Source organism: Cardiocondyla obscurior, linkage group LG07, assembly GCF_019399895.1.
Source record: "Cardiocondyla obscurior isolate alpha-2009 linkage group LG07, Cobs3.1, whole genome shotgun sequence".
NCBI classification, from domain to species: Eukaryota; Metazoa; Arthropoda; class Insecta; order Hymenoptera; family Formicidae; genus Cardiocondyla; species Cardiocondyla obscurior.
Genome location: NC_091870.1, coordinates 6,727,932 through 6,747,054, shown reverse-complemented (window position 1 = coordinate 6,747,054; position 19,123 = coordinate 6,727,932). Strand labels below are relative to the sequence as shown.

Sequence of the window (19,123 nt, the reverse complement as noted above, 5' to 3'; positions counted from 1 at the left end):
TCGCAACCAGCGTTTCGCGCCGAGATCGAGGACGACTCGAGTGAAGATCCGATGAAAGTAAGCAACGTCACGAAATATCGCGGGTGCCAGCTTGTACAACTATTTTAATATTTAATTATTTGAATTAAATATATCAAAAATTGAATTGACAATAAGTTAGCTGAACTCGATAGATTGAGTAGATAAATTTTATAGGTTTTTTTTTTTATATAATATCTTACATCTCGTCAAGAAAGTCGTCTGAATTTGAGCCTTTTTAGACACTCGATATATTTTTAAGAGAAGATACCTGCTCGGAAATAAAAAGGTCCACAGATAAAACCGGACCGCAACAAATAAATCGTTTGACAAATAGATCTCAGACAAATTTGAGAACTCGATTTGGGCGCCTAAAACGAAGTAAAGTCAATTTCAGAAAAGATACCGACATAGGTTTATCTTTGTGACCGGCGGTATTTATTTCGCCCTAATCTTGTTTGCAGGACGAACCATTCGTAGTCAACCTGTTTGAGTATTTAAGGATTATTTGAGATCCATGAAACACACAATAGTAGTCTTATCTTTTCTTATACAAAATATTGTTGCACTGTTTACGCCAACTGGAGAACTTTATTATTCTTTACGTTCCTTAGTTTTCTTAGTAGACTTTTACTTTCGTCATATGCATATATTTGTCTTTAACTAATTTAGAATATATGTAAAAAGTTCTTTTACGGCCCAGTTGTCTAATTTCTTTAAGCGATAGACCGAGATAAATATCTGTGCATTTAACAATATAATCAAGCAAATTTTTTTCTTCTTTATTGGAAAATACTTGTAATATATATATTTATAAAATTTACTACTCAACAAAGCGCTTATGCTTAATAATCTAACGAGATGCACGCGCAATTCGTGCACAAATCGTGCCTAACGTTTCCGCGCCTACGCTTTATAAATTTGTTTCCACTTCGTTTCGTGAATTCGTTTCCACGTCGCGGAGCAAATATTTTCTTTCACGATGAGTCCGGTATTAACGCGACGCATTAAAGGCCGCGAGAGCGAGAAAGCGACGAGAGAGCATTAGTGCCGCCTTATTAGGCTCGCGAAAAATGGCCGAGGGTCTTTCCCTCGGCAGGTGATGGCATAATACGGCCGCGGCACAGCCACTTCTGTGGCAGCTAATTGTTGAGTAACGACGAACGTGAGGACCCACGAATTTATAAGCTGCTATAAAATTATCTTTTTTACACTTTACGAACACTAGTGTCAAGTGAGTCAATTTCCAATTTCTTTTTTTTTTTTTACTTGTTTATTGAAAAAGAAAAATTAATTTTTTTTTTTTTTTAATAAGGCCAGGCTTAAGACTTAATTAAAAATTTAGCCAAAAACTAATTAGCAGCCACGGCAGATTAACATATTTCTAATTATCTGGCGGACACTTTTGGCCGCCTTATCGACTACTTACCTTATATGAAGCCGACCTGTCGATGACTGTGCGATACATACGATCGTGCCGAAGCAAATTTCCTTTGCACGCATATTTTTTTTTTTTTTACCTTTTTTTTACCCTGCCGTAATATTGTGCCTTATTTGAGAAGCTCGCTTGATTAATTGCATCATTGTTCATTGTTTACAAATTAGTTATCCAAGTGTAAAAAGCCGTTTTGATTGGCGATCTTTTCGATTTTTTATTCTTTAATTTTTTTTAACTTTCACGGAATATTCCTTTCGCAAGAAATTTTTACTAAACTTAAAAAATTTTTAACAATTAATCTATAAGGGAAAAAATACTTAGCGAATGTTTTATCGTGGATTGGCAATTGATGAGAAACAATGTAAATACTGAAATCTTTTATTTCGCTATAATATACTTCCATGGATTAATTATCATCTTACATTTATACAAGGCGCATAGGTACGTCTAGAACCATGCCGCCACATTCGTAACATTAGCTTTTACTGTCTATGAGCGATTCCGTCTCCCACGATTCACAATCAATATAAGCTGATGTATAATTTACACGCACTTGTCTCGTTTTCTTCCACGGAAAAAAATTCAACAAGTCTGAAGGATATAAAGATTAGATCAGCTACAAGCTATGTACCTGAAGAATCAATTTGTTTAGATTTTTTTTTTTTTATTTTTTGGCAGCTATTAGAAACGTCACTAATATCTCTGATACAACTTTAAAAAATGTAACTAAGATTCTACTATTAAGATTACAACAAAAAAGAAAAAAAAATATATATAAACGAATGGATTTAGTACAAGGAATTATTTTCAGGGAAATGATTTGGCTTTGACGTTGATCCTTTTTCTTTTTTTTGGTTTTTTTCTTTTTTTAATTTTTTAAAAAATGCTCTCAGACTTGTTTTCAGAATTGTTTAAACGTACCTCGCACATTCACGTCGTTGCGCTCTCTCGACCAGTCCACATTAAAAACACACTTGTGAACGAACGTTTGTCAGGTCCAACGCGGTCCAAATCATTAAAATTAATTGTTGGACGCTCGTCCCCCACGATTCCTCCTCTTGAGAATAATCGAAGCGTCCTGTACACACGTGTATATACATACGTACACCCATAGTTGCCATACGAACGCGTATCTATTTACACTATGTACACTCGTACTTTCTCTTGAGATCAAAGTTTCATGCGCCTCTCTCAAGGCGCCGATACGTGTGCATTCTATCATCCCGAACGACGGGGTCTCCCGAACGGTAGCTTCTGACTTCGCGTGGTGAAATTCAGATTATCTCCCTGGAGATAAGCTGTCTGGATTAACGCGCGAGTATTGTCGTTACGCAGCCACTCCAAGCCAATTTCGACTTTCAATGTTAACCAGCGGATTTCAATATTCTCGGTTAAACAAATTAAACTAATTAAAATCGTACAGAACGTGAGCTAATAATAAAAGCGACCGATAACTGTCTGGCGATTTTTCCTTCTCGCGTAAAAGAAAGATTATTTAAAATTCATGAATTTTACGGATTTAATTGCCGAATACTTTAGACTTTTAATCTCTCAGGGAATTTTCGAAACCTTGTATTTTTTTAATAAACAGGTATTTGATCTTTTTAGATTTTCAGAGTTCTTTGGTTTTCCGATCACTATCTTTGCAAGTCGTCCGCTCTCTCGAACTTTTAATTCTCAGATCGTTCTCCATTATAGTTGTTAAGCCAGAGTTTTAAGGTCACAGATTTCGGAATAAACTTGCAGATACGTCGCTGTGAAATCTCGGCGATTTCATAAATTCCGCGCGTTGTTCGATCCCCAATTTGTTAGCAAGTTACGTCTTTAAATGTGACTTCGAATTACACGCGTATTACACGTTGGTATATTATTAAGGTCGATGCCCAGGCGGCCCCATGAACATGGCTGCTGCTGCTGCAGCATGGGTGTGCCTAGCCATGGCAGCTGCAATGAAGGGAGGTACTCCTGGAGTACCAGGCGGAACCCCGGAGAACATTAACCCCGATCCAAAGCTCGGGTGCAACAAGGGCCTCGCGGATAATCTTAATTTCTCTATTTCCGCTTCCTGGAGTCGCTTCGCCTTGGCTCTTCGGTTTTGAAACCAGATCTTCACCTGGAACACCACATAAAAGTTCGAAATAATTTTTTTTTCTTTTTTTCTTTTTACGTTATCTCAATCGTTCGAAACATTAACTTTGCCGTAACTGTTAAATTATCGCTAGAAAGTATAAATTATCTTTCACGAGTGTTATTGCTGTATCGACTGTTCGCTCTTTCCTGTTTAGACTATCGTGATTCTTTGGCCACGTATGTAACAGAGTATGCTATTATCGCGCCAGTTAGCGTGCCAAGATACACTTTGCGCATTCGTTACAATGCACCAGTCGAAATGAAGCTACGTCGCATTCATTTGCTTAGATAAGCTACGATTACCCCGCCACATCTTCCCGTGTCCTTTAAGTCGCCAAACCGTTCCTTCGATCGCGCGCTCTCTTCTCTCATTATTCACCGTGGACAAAGAGGTATGTCTACAATTCAAATCGTGACACTCCCGCCGCGGCGATATCCATCCCCACGATCACACGAAGTAACTTATCATGCGACTCTTTCACGAAGGTAGATTGCTCGGTGCTCTTTTCCGCATTTATCCAACATCTATCCTTGAAATCAATTTTAATTATGCATGAATATACCATTAATTAATTGACAATTTTTACGTTACGCTCTGTTTTTTTATTTTTTTTTCTTTTTTTTTTCTTGACTTTAATTTTAGCCAGCTTATATCAAATTCATAATGATATATAATTACGCAAAATTAGTTGAACGCGTGAATTATCGCGAGTAATTGAAAAGCACCTGTTAAAATTGGAATATTTTCTAAAACGTTTTAGTGAAGTTCTTAAATATTAGTTCTTCATGTCTCGTCCTCCATGGAACGGTCGTAATTATTCCATTTATGCGAATTACTGAAGATAAACTGTGGTTAAAAGCTCTATCGATGTAGAATAATTTCGAAGTATCTATATTCTCGTTCTCATGCCAAAAATTTCGCGAATTAGCTATCGATTCAAACCGGCAGCTGCGCAAACAGCGCAATTTGCGACCGGCTGTGCAAATAACAATTAAATACGATTTAGTGTTAACCCGGCAATATCTGTGCGGTAAACTCGAGCGTTAGGTGTGCCGCTTTCTTGTGACGTGCGAGGATTTCTCGATACGTCGATAATTTACTGCTGAAAGCCAGTGTTTCACTGGCCGTTTTATCTAATGATTCTAAATGAGTTGCGTGCGTTTTACGCAGAAAATCTTTATTTATAATTTTTTTTTTTTTTAAGTAACGAATCGTTACGCAATTTTTTTAATCGTAAGTTCTCAAGCGATTACGTGATTTAAATGTATTATTTGCCAATTATAAATCTTCAACCGTTAATAATAAACGCGATGTCGACCAATAGTGCCACTTATGTAACGTTTACAGGTGTGTCGCGTGTTATAATGCAACACACAGTAGAATTTTCCAATTACCGTTATCTTGACCGTAAAGATGTATAAATATTAATTTGCGGCTGAAAAGTAGCACCTTATGCTTTAAAAGCATGCTAATGTCATTGGTTTATCGTCGCGCAATAAAACGAACGTAAACAGACGGGTCTAATGATTTTTATCAATACGCTCATTATCGAGAAAGCTCTACTACATTTTAATTTAATATCTGCCAATGTGTATACTTCTTTTCCTTTTTCTTTTTTATTACACTATAATATTTATAGGACAAGTTATGCAAAATGCATTTTTCGTACGCATTTCGTGATAAATGTGCTAGATTAATTTTAATTTGTATGCAGCGCTTTAACAATTAGCTCTACATAAAACTCATGATTATTAATCTCACGTCGTATGTTACGATTATGTTCGTTACGTAAAATGGGACTTTTTCAATTTTAAATGAGCTAATTGCTCGGCATCTCACCTGCGTTTCCGTGAGGTGAAGAGACGACGAGAACTCCGCTCTTTCCGCTATCGTAAGGTACTGTTTTTCGCGAAACTTTTTTTCGAGCGATAACAGCTGCTGCGTCGTGAACGGTGTCCTCGGCTTCCGGTTCGGCTTGTGCTTTCTGAGGGTGCATCTGACCGGGCCTGGGCCGGGTCCCGGCAACCTTAAGTCCCCTGAAACCGAAAGAAAAAGAATTCCGCTCTGATTAAACTTCTTGTCCTAACGTCAATCATTTTAATATAAATCGTTCTAACATAAAAAAAAAAGAAAAAAAAATTGGCACAATTAGCAAATCAGTTTTTAAAGAAAAACCGTAAGCTTTTTCAGAGTGTCATTAATATCGTCGTTCGATCCCGTCCGTTCTCGCGTCTCGAATTGGTTCGCGTACCGCTATTTCTCCGCAAAAAGAAATGCGACGGGGGATTAAAATAGCATTACTCTACATCGCGCCACTCAGCTATCCAGCATCATTAGAGAGAAAGATACGTTAATAATGATATTCGCGGGCATTTGTATCTGTGCTATTAAAACGCCAGTCCGCCGTCTACGTGCACTCATCGAATGATAATTAACCTCAGACGTGCAACGTTAGTCGTTAATTTACGAGCATGCGGTAAGACGTCCCAGACGAAATGCGTTTTCATAGGTTTCTCATGATGAAGCGATTACGGTCTCGTGACGAAGAGAGGGAGGGAGAGATGGAGGGTGCAAATTAAATCATAAAAAATAAATCGCGCTCGAATGCTCGGCGAACGGCGCCTAATTATCGACCCATCATTCCGGCCTCGTGCATCCGGCGCTCATGGTTATCATCGGCCATCGTTGTTTACGATCGGCTCATATGCATGCAATTAGTTGGTACTGCATAAAGTTTCGCCACCTCTCCGCAGTAGCGCGATTATGTGTCGACGACGTATTCGCGCGCCTCGTCACTCGTTCGTAAATCCATTTTTAAGCTGACCACTTCGTTAAAATTCACTTAAAAATGAAAGGTAACAAGGGGGAGGGGAGGGGGAGGAAAAATAAAAAGTGCGTTGTGTACGAGGTAAAAATATGTGCAGCGGGAGCTCGCGATAACGCGCCGTTCGCCGTTTTTCTTTTCTTCTTTTTCCCACGTTGGACCGCGATAATTAATATCCGACGTGAGAGAGACGCGCGATTTTAAAAGCGACGTACAAGCGACCAAATGAAGTATTGACACTTCTTAAAAATCTTGCACTGGGCTTGCCGATAACTCTTCTTAGCGTCCGCGCGCATTCTACAATTAGACATATTATTTCCCTATAACACACGCCGCACTATCTCGCGCCGCATTCAAAATAAGCGACTCGTGCGAGAAGAAGAGTAATTGATATCCCGTGGAAGCGACCTCTGCGTCGGCCAGATGCGAGGCTACATCGATCGCAAGCCCTGCACGGCTACGCGCCGTGCGTGCTGGCGCACCGTGAAAAAGTGCCTCCGACGGCCAAGCACGACGGAACGAAATGACGATTTCGCGGTGTGGAAAACGCGCGCGGATTCCGAGCGCTAATTAACGTTCGGTCGAGGGGACAAAAAAGGCCACGGGCCGCCGACAACGTCGGCCGGAATCAGTCGGGACACCGGTATCGCGTCTGCCATTCTCGTTGCGTCGCCCGTTTCGCGTGTCGCCCGGGGAAGCCCCGGCGGGTTCACGCACGTAACCGATCAATATGTTCTCCCGGGAGAACACTAATTAATTTCTGCTAATTAAGCACCTATCCGGTCGAATCCGCAGCCACGGATCGCAGCCTGCCGTCACTTTCTTTCACGTTTAAGGATACTGTATGTGGGTCGTGGGCAACGCGCGCTGCGCGATCTCCCGCCGTACGGCTCTTATTAATTACGGCGCTGCTACCTTTCGGTGACATTTTATTTCCCGTATTAACATAACGGCGCTAGAAATTTGCTGCCTTGCGTCAGCCGAGCTAATGGATTACTAATGCGGTTAACGCTCGAGCTACAATATTGTTTGCCGGCCGACGAGGGGGAAAAAGACGGTGGATATTCTGCTGTAAGTGACCGCGATTCGAAGTTGCAAAATGACACGCGCAAGAAAGATGACGCGAATTCGCAGCTGGACGAATCTGCGGTTACGTGTTGATCGTCAGCATCCATTCATGCGATAATATAGCGATTTCAGGTCGTCCAAGTTAGTCATGCCGCGCACGTAACCGATCAATATGTTCTTCTTGACTGCTAATTAATTTCTGTTAATTACCCGATCGCTGAAACACGCACGCGAGCGGCCTCGTCGCCCGTAACGGCCCGCTGTCGCCCTTGATAGAGAACGCGGTCCGCTCGCTTTCCATCGCTGCTAATTTTTCGGATAAATTCACGAGGATAAGAGATCGCCGCTGAGAATATATTGTCGTTTAGCTCAATTAAAAGTAGAAACTTCTTGTGTGGCGCTTAAGCCGGTAAATTGCTCCGTGTGTCACAATTACGAGTATCAAATTAAGATATTAATATTAAATTATAATAACTGAGTCGTTGCGTCAGACTGTAAATATGAATCTATTCACCGATCAGCATTTATTAAACCTGGTGCCAGGCTATTGTACACGCCTCCGCATATAAATCACGCCTACGCTTTCGCGAAGATTTTAAATGCAAAATCTCAGAAGGCAATTGCAATCGTTAGACTGCCGCGCTATTTTCATCAACGAGCACGAGGTTTTCGGGGATGCTGGGGAGAGGCGCGTTAGCCCAGGCAGACGGGCGTCGCGTCGGGCCGCTGGAACGACCGAGGCGGGTAATTACGTCCATGGAATGATGAATCGTCCGAAATATTTTGTAGAACATCATTGGACGCAGGGCGGGCGTCGTTAATTCATTCCTGCGCGCGCAATCCAGATAAATGCGTACGGGTACCGGCGCTCGAGCGTTATAAATGACGTCCGTATTCATAATTTTCGTAAGCCGCCGCCCAGCGGACGGGCACCGGGATTATCGGCTGTATACGAGCCCCGTATTACACCCCCCTTCCCTCCCCCCTTTTCTCTCCCCCGTTACCTCTCCGGAATAACTGTCAGTGGTGAACGGTTAATGAAAATGGACTAATAAGCTTTCACAGTGTAACTTTTCAGACGCGATATTCTCCCTCGGAAAACAATGTATCCGTTTTATTAAAAAAAAAAATCGTTGAGGATTTTGTAAAATTAAAAGAGCTACGATTATTTATCTGCGAATCGTTCTCAAGCGGTAAGCTGCGTCTAATTATCGCGACTTGGAGCCGCCGCGACTTTCCTTCTCGATTTATTATCCAATTACAATCCATATATCCGCCACCGGTCATGAAACAAGATCTGTATCTCCGTACGGCTGATCAATTTTGTACCTGTCCCGAGAATCGCGGTTTCTCCTTCCTCATTAGGCAATTACGCTCGAGTTTTATCCGCGCGCCTGATTTTTCGCTCGCGGTCGCTCCTGACAGCGATCACTTCCGCTTCTATCACACCAGAGGCGATAGAAAACATTTCCCGCCGTCGCTTTGTAAGCGCCGATCGTGCGTCCTAATAGCCTAGATATACGACGATCGAGTTCGATGCATCGATCGTGCGCGTTTCAGGGAACCGATCGTGCGGCTTAACGCGGACTCGAGTTCCGCATTGACGTTTGTGGAAATAGGTTCGAGAAAGATCTGCGAAATAACCGAGCTGGAATCCCGTCCGGAAGTCGACGTCGACAGGCAGAAAGAGAATTGCGATTTTAACTTGCTGCGCGCGTAAGTAAAGTATACTCGATAAGTAAACGATGGTAACTTAGTTCTCGAAAGTAACGGCTAATGTACGTCGATAATAATTCTACGTCAACAGCATATTCTACTGAACGGTATTAAAAAGCATTTTGTAAGACTGCTACCTGCTAAAGAGTAATTTACGGGAACAAGATGTAGTAAATCTTCTGTGACGAAATAACGCAAGAATTTCTCAGCTAATTGGCAAGCCACAGAATGGTTCTATTATTCGCGCCTGCCAATTAATTAAACCTAAATAAAAGTAATAAAGTTGCGCTCCAAATATTTTTCAAATTTTAATTACAATTCGATTCTAAATAATAATAATAAATGAAACATTTTATTCTATTTATTAATTTGTAAGGGAACGCGATAACTTTGAAATTTACGATGACTTAAACGAGAGAATTAGTTGAGATTTATTAATTACCAGCCCGCTCATTCCCTCTTATCTCGCGCGATTAGCCGGAAGAAAATTCGATCGCTGTAAACAAGATACGAATTGGACAGATATATACTGGTTGTGAAAGATCGATACTTTGTTCGGTTGAATTATTTATTTCGCGCCGAACGCCGTAAAGCACTCGGTCCGGAACGTCGGGATCCTTCGCAATTAAAATGTAATATCAATCGCGGTAACGTCGCACGGGGTGGCTCGTTATCGATTCTTCCACAAAAGTAGTCACTGCCACTTGTTCGAGCGAGCGCGGGGATTCCTCGAAATGCAGAAAGACGCTGAAGTGCAAAGACTCGTGTCGCCGTCAGTAAAGAACTTCGTCAACGTTTCTAAATCGGGCCTATTCTTAATGAACAATTAAAGTAATACCTCATTACGGTGTAACCGACACCTTTTCGCGCAACGGGCTAATCGCGCGTCGCGCGTCCCTCGCGGTACTCCGCCTCGAGTGCTCGAGTGCGCCGGGAATCCGCGAAGGACGAGGGTCCTTATACCCAGCCGCGCTATTCCCGCTTCAGCTTTTACGCTCGCTTGGAATCCCATAATGGTTTTAAAGAATCCTTTCTCGGAAATGACGCAAATTCCTCGTTACGCGCGAATATAATTTCGCTCACGGTAACTTCAAAATTTCAAATTGGAAAATAACGCGGTGGCACTGCTCGTAGCCGAAGATCGAAAACGGGAGAGTGTCTAGAAAACGCACGCGAGCATAAAATTAATATAAGCGTACAAGGGCTACGGTTACGTGCATTACCTTATCTCTCAAAGTAACATAATTGAAAGTAACACTCTATAAAGCAGAGCACGGATGGTGACTGGGGAGCGAGCGAGCATTGAAAAGACACGCGATCCCGCAACTAATGGAAACAGCATAAAAGCCGTCCGCGCGGCTCTCTGTATCTCACTCCAAGTGACATAATTGAACGGAACGCATTTACGTCATTTGTGTCAACCGTAATAAAATCCGGCTCAAAATATAACGCCTCGGCGCGAAGCGGCATTGACGGTAAATCGCGCGAGGACAACGGGAAAGGGTGCAACGGCGAAATTGATGAGCGCGCGTAGTAGGCGGCCGCACGCTCATTTACCGTATCTTGTTTCTCGCGTTGTTTACCGCCTTTCGCTGAAGACGAAAAGTAGGAAATGACCGGGGGGAAAGATGCGATAATCGGCTGGGCGCGCCGAGCGGACAGTTCAACGGTGATAGAGTCATATATAACCCGCGACATCCATAATGCATTCAAGAGGCGCTCGGTAAAAACTGCTCTTGTTAAAGTGGCCTGTTAAGTTCGGTGTAGCGCATTCAGCTCCCTGTGCGACGTCGCTCGGTGATGCTTTTTGCCAACGATAACGACAAACCGTTCGCCCCCTTTTTCGACCCGCCCCGCGCTCCTCTTACGGATTTGTCCTCCTCGTTTTCTTTCCGCCATTGGTGCGCGACACCAATTATATCGGCACTCGGGAAGAGAAGCCCCCGGCGCGGCGCGGGCTTTCGGTACCGCGCTACTTATTTCAATCGCGCGTTATCGCCAGTCGCGACATTGTCGTTCCGCTACGCGGTGATTGCTTACTTACGAGGAGCTCTGTTAATTACCGTGCCTCTAATTTCCGGTAATATATAATATATAATATATAATAATACGGCTATAAATATCCACGTTCCTTTGAAATATTTAAATCAATAACGAAGTTTCGTACGAGCTCCGCTTCAAATTACGTACGGTTACGAAAGTCAAAGATTATGAAGTACAAAGTTGTATACTAAGGAATGCAACGAATCATTTTAATCAATGATTTAATGAAATTGCAAGCTGAATTGATATTGGCACGAATATCCATGTCTTTAGTTAATGGCAGTGATAAATTTAAACGCGATACGTGCTCGTTGGAATAAATAAATATTTTTAACTCTCGGATTTGCATCACATTTAAGGTATATCATTAGTCTCGTTATGCCCGTTAAATCTTTCCGCTCGAAGAGAAATTGTCAGGGCAAAGATATCGTGTCGATCGTGATGGTAGTTTTAAGGTCTTAGCTTTAAACTTCAATCGCGATGAAGGTAAACCAGAGTACGAGCGAATTCTTTAGCACGTAAGACCGATAATGCCCGCCTACTCGCGTGATTCACGGCACTAATACTGAGCGTTATGAGCCTGCGTGTCATGCATTAACGGTTGCATTAAAAGAGCTCGCGTTTTCCATCTGATCGCCGACATTGTATTCGGCAAGAACGCGTTGTAAAAGGTAACCACGGTGAAGCTATCCTTGTCTACGCGAGGCAGAAGTTTTTTTCATAGAATAATTCTTCTGTGATTGATTATTACTGTGATAATAATTTGATTGATAATAATATTCTGTGATTGATTCTGTGATTAGAGTGTAATACTCTATAATATTAATTGTACTACGATATTAATTTGCGAAGCGGTTCGATGTAAAAATATATATCGTGCCCGTTTACTCACGTTGATAAAATAATACGTTAATTAAAATTTATGCCCCGCGTATGAATTTTAAATAAAATAATACGTAAATTAAAATTTATGCCTCGTGTAAAAGTTTTAAATAAAATGATACGTAAATTGAATTTTATACACGGGACATAACTGGCCGATTATAGCATTTAAGCATATCGAATATCATATTAGATTTACCGTTCGGGCTGGTAGGTCCACTGTGTGGCGTATAAAGATGTCCATGAGGATTGTGAGGATGAGGGGGTGGGGGCAGCCACGCGAACCCCGCCAGAGAATGCGGAAATCCCGCGGGGTTCCAGCCGGGAGCGCCGGGTGTACCGGTGAGATATGGTGGGCCCTGCGAAGGCCTTTGCACTCCGGGATGAATCGGCTGAGGCACTACCGGACTGGACTTCTCCTCTTTCTCCTGACTCGCCTCCAGGTCTCTCTCTAGCTCGCAGTCAGAGTCCATCACGTTTAAATCCTCGGACTGTCCGACGCTTCTTATTTCGTGGTCCTCGAGGTCCAGATGATCCGTCGTTCGATCCCCCTCCAGCGAGCGATTCGCCTCGGAATCGCTGCGATCGTCAAGGATCTCTCGTCTGCTCGCAGGGGACACGGATCTCGGGCTGGTGATCCTGTCGATTCTCTCGTCCTCTTCTTGAATACGCTCTTGTTCTCGCTGTAGCATCGCCTCGCCGATTCCGCTCGGCGAGCTCGTCGTCAGTCGATCCCTCGGAATCTCCTGGTCTATTCTGATAGGCGAGGACGACTTGTCGTGGCTCGTCCGGGAAAAATCTTTCACTGTGAGCACTTCTTGCCGGGCAGGTGGGTGATCTTGCTCGAGTCTGTTCGGGTGGTGATGATAATGATGATTTCCGAAGCTCGCGAGATTGTGAGGACTCAGCCTGGCGAGTAGCTCCCTGCTTTGAAGTCTTTGCTGCTCCAGAAGCTCGCGGTACCTCGTTTCCATCTCGATATTTTTTTCGGTGTCCGTTCTGTCGTCGTTATCCCGCCGGGCCGCGAAAGTGCCGCCACCGATGGCACTCTTTTTCGTGCCGCTCAGCAAAGAGTCGACGCTGAAGCTGATCTTGCCGCTTCGCGGCTTCAGATTCGACGACGCTGACGTCGGGGTAGCCATGTCGACGTCCTCGCAGAGGCGATCGTTGCCGGAAGCCGGACCCGTCACCACGCCTTCGCCGTTGCTCATGCCGATTTTCAACGCGTCGGCGTGTCGGCCTTTCCGGATTCTCGCGTCTCGCAAGACTCGAATTATAACCGACGATGTTATTAATTAATTAAATTTCACAATGACAATTATCGGAAGACACGGTTAAAAAAATCGTACAGTCGTTTTATTAATTCCATTTTTAACTGCTTAATGTCTAATGCACACTGCGATTCGTAACGAAATTCCGAATAAATAGCGTTGCACTTTAAAGCGTCAGCTGACTGTCATTGCATTAGCTCCTCACAAATGTTCGTCGAAGAACAATCGACGTGATACTTTGACGCGATTCAGCCGCAGAACACGTTCAGGTGACGATCAGTCACATTGTGATTCCTGGACGATTCCGGTAACGTCGGGGAGATTTTCCAAGGCGCAGTCCCGCCGCCTTAATAAGTTTCGCGCTCCGTTATTCTCGGAATCCGCCGCATCGCCGCGGAATGACCCAGCCGACACGAGCGGATTCCCCCATTAGAATCAGAAGAGTATTCTTAAGGTATCAACATGACGAACCAGGCTCTTCTCACCTCTTAACGTTTATACCTTTCGCATGCTGGTAAATTCTTAACCGATATTATCGAACTTATTTTCACGATACTTTATAACTGTTTTATTTAACATTTGAACAAAGCGCGCAGAGTGAAATCTATGTTGTGCAATGCCGTTTTCGCGAGAGATGACGCGTTGTTGACAAGTTTTATGTCAGCTTCTGCTGACATTATATACTTTAGATAATTGCAAATTCCAGATAATTTTTTATCCGCCGTATCTCGTCAATATTTTTAAAGATTTTCATCAGCGCTTTTCTCTCATTGTGAACTTAATTTTTTTTATTATGACGTGGTACACTTGGAGGTTTCGATTATTCCACCATTAATTAAAAATTAATTTTCGCAATTGATATACAGTTTTCGGGAGCGTAGCGCGGAACTATTAAAATCAAGTGCTGATTTCAAGCGCTAACAAAGTCCGCCGTCGATTTATTCATCCGCACATTTTTTAAGATTCCGGGTGCGAGCGCGAACTCGGGAATTTCGGCCGGAGCACTTTATTTCTTTGTGCGACGCGGTCGTCCGCGACCTAGACAGTTCACCAAGCGGTCGAGCGCGTACTTAAGTTCGGGTCGTGCGACGGTGAGGACACAAGGTGGGAGTACGGTGGTCGTCTCGAGAAAAGGAACGACTGTTGGCGGTGAAGTACAAATGTAATCGGTTGTAATCTGTGTAATCTGCCGCGTGGTGACCGCCACTGCCGCGGAAACGGCACTGATTACCAGCTCGGCTGCACTCGCGACGGAGAGCCCTGCCGGGGGACTCTCCATTCTCCTTCTTGGTCTATCGTTCTTTGCCTCCTGCTTCCTCTCTTTGTCTCCCTTTTCTCGTTCTCGGTGCCGCGGTGCCAACGCCGGGTGCGCGCCGCCCCCGCAGCACTAGCAAAACCGGTATCGTAGCCTGAGCTCGACCAATGCGCGCGGGTTGACGTACATCTCGGGCGTTTCGAGAATGGGCGTTCTTCGTGGTAGAACGTGGACCAATGGCAGGCAACGAGGTGGTTCGAAACCCGTAGAGGAAAACCCCTTCTTCCGGTTCTCTAGGACCACCAGATGGAGCTGGGAGAATCACCCGATGTTAGAGAGCAGCGCGAGGTGGTGGAGAACACGGATGGTCGATGGAACGTGGCGGTGGCGGCGGGCGATGGTGGTGGTGACGGTGATGGGACGCGGTGGGACCGAGCGGAACGTGACGACTCCTAATTGTCTAATTCCCGGGTGCGCAATGCGCGAATTGATTGGCAATACGGATGCACGTGGCTGCGGACGGGCGCATGGCTAGGAGAGGGCAAGCATCCCTCTCGCGTTCGTCTGTGCGCGTATACCGCAGCGAGCGCGGCGTCTCGCTCCGCTTTCGTAAGAGCGAGCGGGTAGCTCAGCTAGGATTAATATTATCGCCGATATAAATGCACGATTATGCGCGAAAATAGAATTATTTTCAAATTTCCTGGTACGGTTATGCACAAGGCACGTAGCTGCTCCGATAATACGTAAACGAGTAAAAATAAGTATCGACGTTCTTTAATGAGAAAATAACTGCAGGATGTTTTACCGATGGAAATAGACGAGCGGAACAAAATCGGCATATTGAATATCTCGATCGAAAAGAAAGAAGTACCGATACGAGCGAGGAAGCGCCTGCAGCGAGCCGCGCGAACACGCGCGCTTCTCTTCTCGCGAGGAAAGAGATATGCCCGAAGGCGGGAGTAAGCAGAAAGAGAGAATTGAGCCGTCAAGCACGGAAGTTTTTGCCGTTCGTCAGTCGCTAACAGGACCGAAGAGGCCTTGATCGACGTATGCACCCGTTGTCTTCTATTTTACAATGCCTCTCATTTGATCCTATCGTATGATCAGCGTATTAAAACAAGCACTTTATTTAAAACCGAGATAATAAGATATTAATTCCCGTTTCTGGTTCTCCGTAATTTCGTAGGCAGCGGAGGACACGAACTCGAGCGCCGGTACACCCGGTTGAAACAGTGGCAGACTTCCAATTAGGATGAGACTCCTCCGTTTGAATAATGCCACCGAGGCCTTTTTCTCTTTCGGCGATTGACTTTCCGTGGTGTCTCGTTCTACCCTTGTATAAATTAGTCCCAGCCGCCATATAATGGCGTGTCGATGCGCTACTGTCCCCCTCTTTCTCCCTTTTTCAGCGGACGGTTCCCCTTTTGGTTTTTTAATCTCTCGTTTATCTTATTCTTTCCTCTCTTTCTTTCTCGCTTCCCAGCATCTCGTTCCCTTCTTCGTTCCTCCCGTCGTTTCTCTCTCGCATGCGTTAGCCGAACGCTCGGCCGTTCCTCTCAGAACTTCAGCCGGCATTCGTTTCGTTTTCTTCATCGTTGCCGCTCTCTCACTCGTTAGACCGGGCCGCTTAATTTACGACCAATTAATTTGGATAAACTGAATGAATGGAGACCTGCCTTCGGTGCACGCGTTAATATTCTTCCCTTCGCGTTTCTCATTCAACACGTATGTCCTCGCGTTTTGTTCCTTCAATTTTTTTCGGCCGGCACGATTGACTCCGGTGAAGTTATTGAGAAAAGCTTGTTCTTAAAAGATCTTTTTGCGCTTTGCCACCTGTCCTGCGACGACTCTCGAGGCGCTCCCGCGGTCTCAGTTGCCGATTTGACTGAAAAATCCGCCGTGAGTTTATCAATGAGACGAATTCTCATAAGTAGTTTTAACCTCGCGTATTTAATTTGCATTTCTAATGAGCTTTCAAATAAGCCGAAGTTAAATAAAATACTGTAGATATAACAAATATGATAGAATTTTGTACAAGTAAAAAATTGCAAAATGTATTATTTTTTTTTTTAAGTATTCTTGATAATTTATTTGTCATTTTTGAAAAATTAATTGTAGTTGATTACGTAATGAGGGTTAAGGTGAAATATTAATGTTTCGAAAACGTTCTGATTTTCCGCCGCTTCGGTTTATGCCCGATTCCGTATATAGCTGTATCAATGGCCAGTTACACGTGGGAAGCGCGTGCGCTTATCGGATTCCAATTAAGTATGCGATCCTCCCGGTACAACGGCAGTTACGCCTATACCTCTACCTACTTAGGCGCGCGGAAGTGATCGCGGAGAGCAAGAAATAATTAGAGCTTTCGAGCGAGAGCAAAGGGGAAGTATCGGTTCCAGCGGGGACTTCCTTAATTGACCTCCGTTTACATGCGCTCTCGTGCTCGCGTACACACGCCGCCTACTGTTTATCCGATCGGGCGCGGGTTGTGAAACGAAGTGTGAAATTTCACGTTAATCCACAGAAGATGTAGCCGAGTCATTCCCGATTCTACTAAATAATTAAAAAAAAAAAAAATCCTTTCATACATAAAAAGCATGTAATGTCCGAGTTTATTATTTCTACACGCTCCCCGTGAGGATAAATTCACGCGAATAATCTTCGAAAATTAACAAAAGTTCATACAAGTTTCCCCATTTATTTTTTTTATTTTTTATTTTTAAGTTTGAAATTATTTTAATTTTTTTTTTGTAGTCAAGTTATGGTTATCGATAGATTTGATCTATCGATAATGTTTCGAGGAAGGCTCGGCTCGTTACCCTCGGCCGAGGCCGAGGACCACCCCTTTGTAAAAGTTGCGGAGGCAAGCGCAGGGCGCGGAGAAGAGCGTATCTGCGTCCCGCTAGTATAAATCCTTATAAATTGACAAAAAGCGGCTATATCGGCCGCCGAGATCTCGTGGAAGCCTCCTTCGTTTGCCCGAGTTAAAATAAAAGAAATTCCTCCCGTGCCACGCATTTCTAGATAGCCACGTGCGCGCGCGTAAATAGCCGAGATTTAGACTAGCAAATACGAATTATGTAAAAAGATTCGCGCGCTCGCATTCTGAACATTAGACCCCCTCGACTCGATCGAGTTTTATTCACGTCATCGTCAGTGATGCATCATCTAATACCATCGCCGCATTCAATCAACACTCTCTTCAGCTGACAAGCTAATTAAACCGAGTAATTTACGAATGAGTCGTTTAAACGCGAAATAAGATGTTCCCGTTAATTGACTTCCCTTGGGAAATTAAATCGCAACGCTTCCAAAGTTTCGTGCGCCTGTAAATTCCGGGGCCGCGGGCTTTCCGACGTGTTGACAGACGCGGACGGCAATGACGCTTAAGTACCTTTACGACCCCGCGGTTGTTGCGAATGTAAATTGATTTCGGGGTGCTCCTCCGGTTGTTCCCCCGCGAAGATATACGACGTCGAACGGCAGAGTTCCACGATTCGCGCCCGTGTACGGCCTTGGAACTTTCGTCCGCTCGGCGAGCTCCGAAGAAGGGAATCCAGCCGAAGACGGCCGCGAAGAGCGGTTCTTGCTCCGTGAGGGCTCCGGGAGTACGAGCGCGCGGAGAGTAAGACAGTGGCCACGAAATAAGAAACCGGTTGGGACCCAATTTACTTAACAACGGCCGAGAATCCAACACTTACGGATGTCCAACGGGGCTTCGCGCGCTGCGGGGCCTCGGCAAGGCGGCCTGTGTTACCCTCGTTAGGCCGCGTGTGTGCGCGTGCATATGCGTGTGTCTCGCCGGTACGTCGCTACCGCCATTACGATCGCTACTACGTTCAATCGCTGTCGCCAATCGCGGCCACTACCATCGTCGCCGTTATTATCGCCGCTGGTATTAACGCCGCCGCGCGGCGTGCGCTACCGTTCCACCGGGCGCTTATTATGCCGCACGAAAATTAGACGGATCCGCCACTATGCTAATTAGGATAATCGCGCGCGGGCAGATTTACGCTAATTAAGAGATTACGACGGCGCGCGAGAAGAACTTTATCGGCCTATTAAATCCTCAAAATCAATAAACTTTAGAATTTAATCTTAACTACCCGTCGGCTATTTTGAGCGAGAAGATTCAGTGACTGTTTTGCGCAACTTACAAAACTGGTATCAGTATATATTTATGTTCGATAATTTAATTATAATTGCGTCTTTCTTTTTTCTTTTTTCGAATATTAGGAACCGATCTGAAATGTAGAGAAAATTTTTTGTAACATTTTTCACTTCGGGAAATGCTTCCCGGCATTGTTATTAATGTTTTCGCAATTATCGCGACGGCAGAAACGATCCGCGTCACTTGTCACCGTCAGCAGTTTGGTAAACGCCGGTTTTCGTCTTTACCGTAGCCGTCACCGATCCTTGTACGGTAGCCGGTTACTAATTTCGACTTCATCAGCGGAGATAAGGCTGGAATTTTTAC

General features: G+C 44.2%; 1 protein-coding gene across 1 annotated transcript; it reads right to left on the bottom strand.

The window, feature by feature from the left end:
- Positions 1-1,818: 1,818 nt before the first annotated feature.
- Positions 1,819-18,218, bottom strand: Msx (homeobox protein H17). The gene is made up of 3 exons (XM_070658943.1): positions 12,320-18,218; positions 5,427-5,623; positions 1,819-3,569 (listed from the first exon to the last, which is right to left on the bottom strand). The coding sequence occupies exons 1-3, from the start codon at positions 13,329-13,331 to the stop codon at positions 3,327-3,329; spliced, it is 1,452 nt and encodes a 483-aa protein (XP_070515044.1). The 5' UTR covers positions 13,332-18,218; the 3' UTR covers positions 1,819-3,326.
- Between the last annotated feature and the right edge of the window lie 905 nt (positions 18,219-19,123).

Excerpts from the sequence above, each read along its gene's own strand:
- Msx (XM_070658943.1), bottom strand. The coding sequence starts at position 13,331 with ATGAGCAACGGCGAAGGCGTGGTGACGGGTCCGGCTTCCGGCAACGAT. Across the intron at positions 5,624-12,319 it reads TGGACCTACCAGCCCGAACG|GGGACTTAAGGTTGCCGGGA; the intron begins GTAAATCTAATA and ends TTTCGGTTTCAG. Across the intron at positions 3,570-5,426 it reads TTCACCTCACGGAAACGCAG|GTGAAGATCTGGTTTCAAAA; the intron begins GTGAGATGCCGA and ends GTGGTGTTCCAG.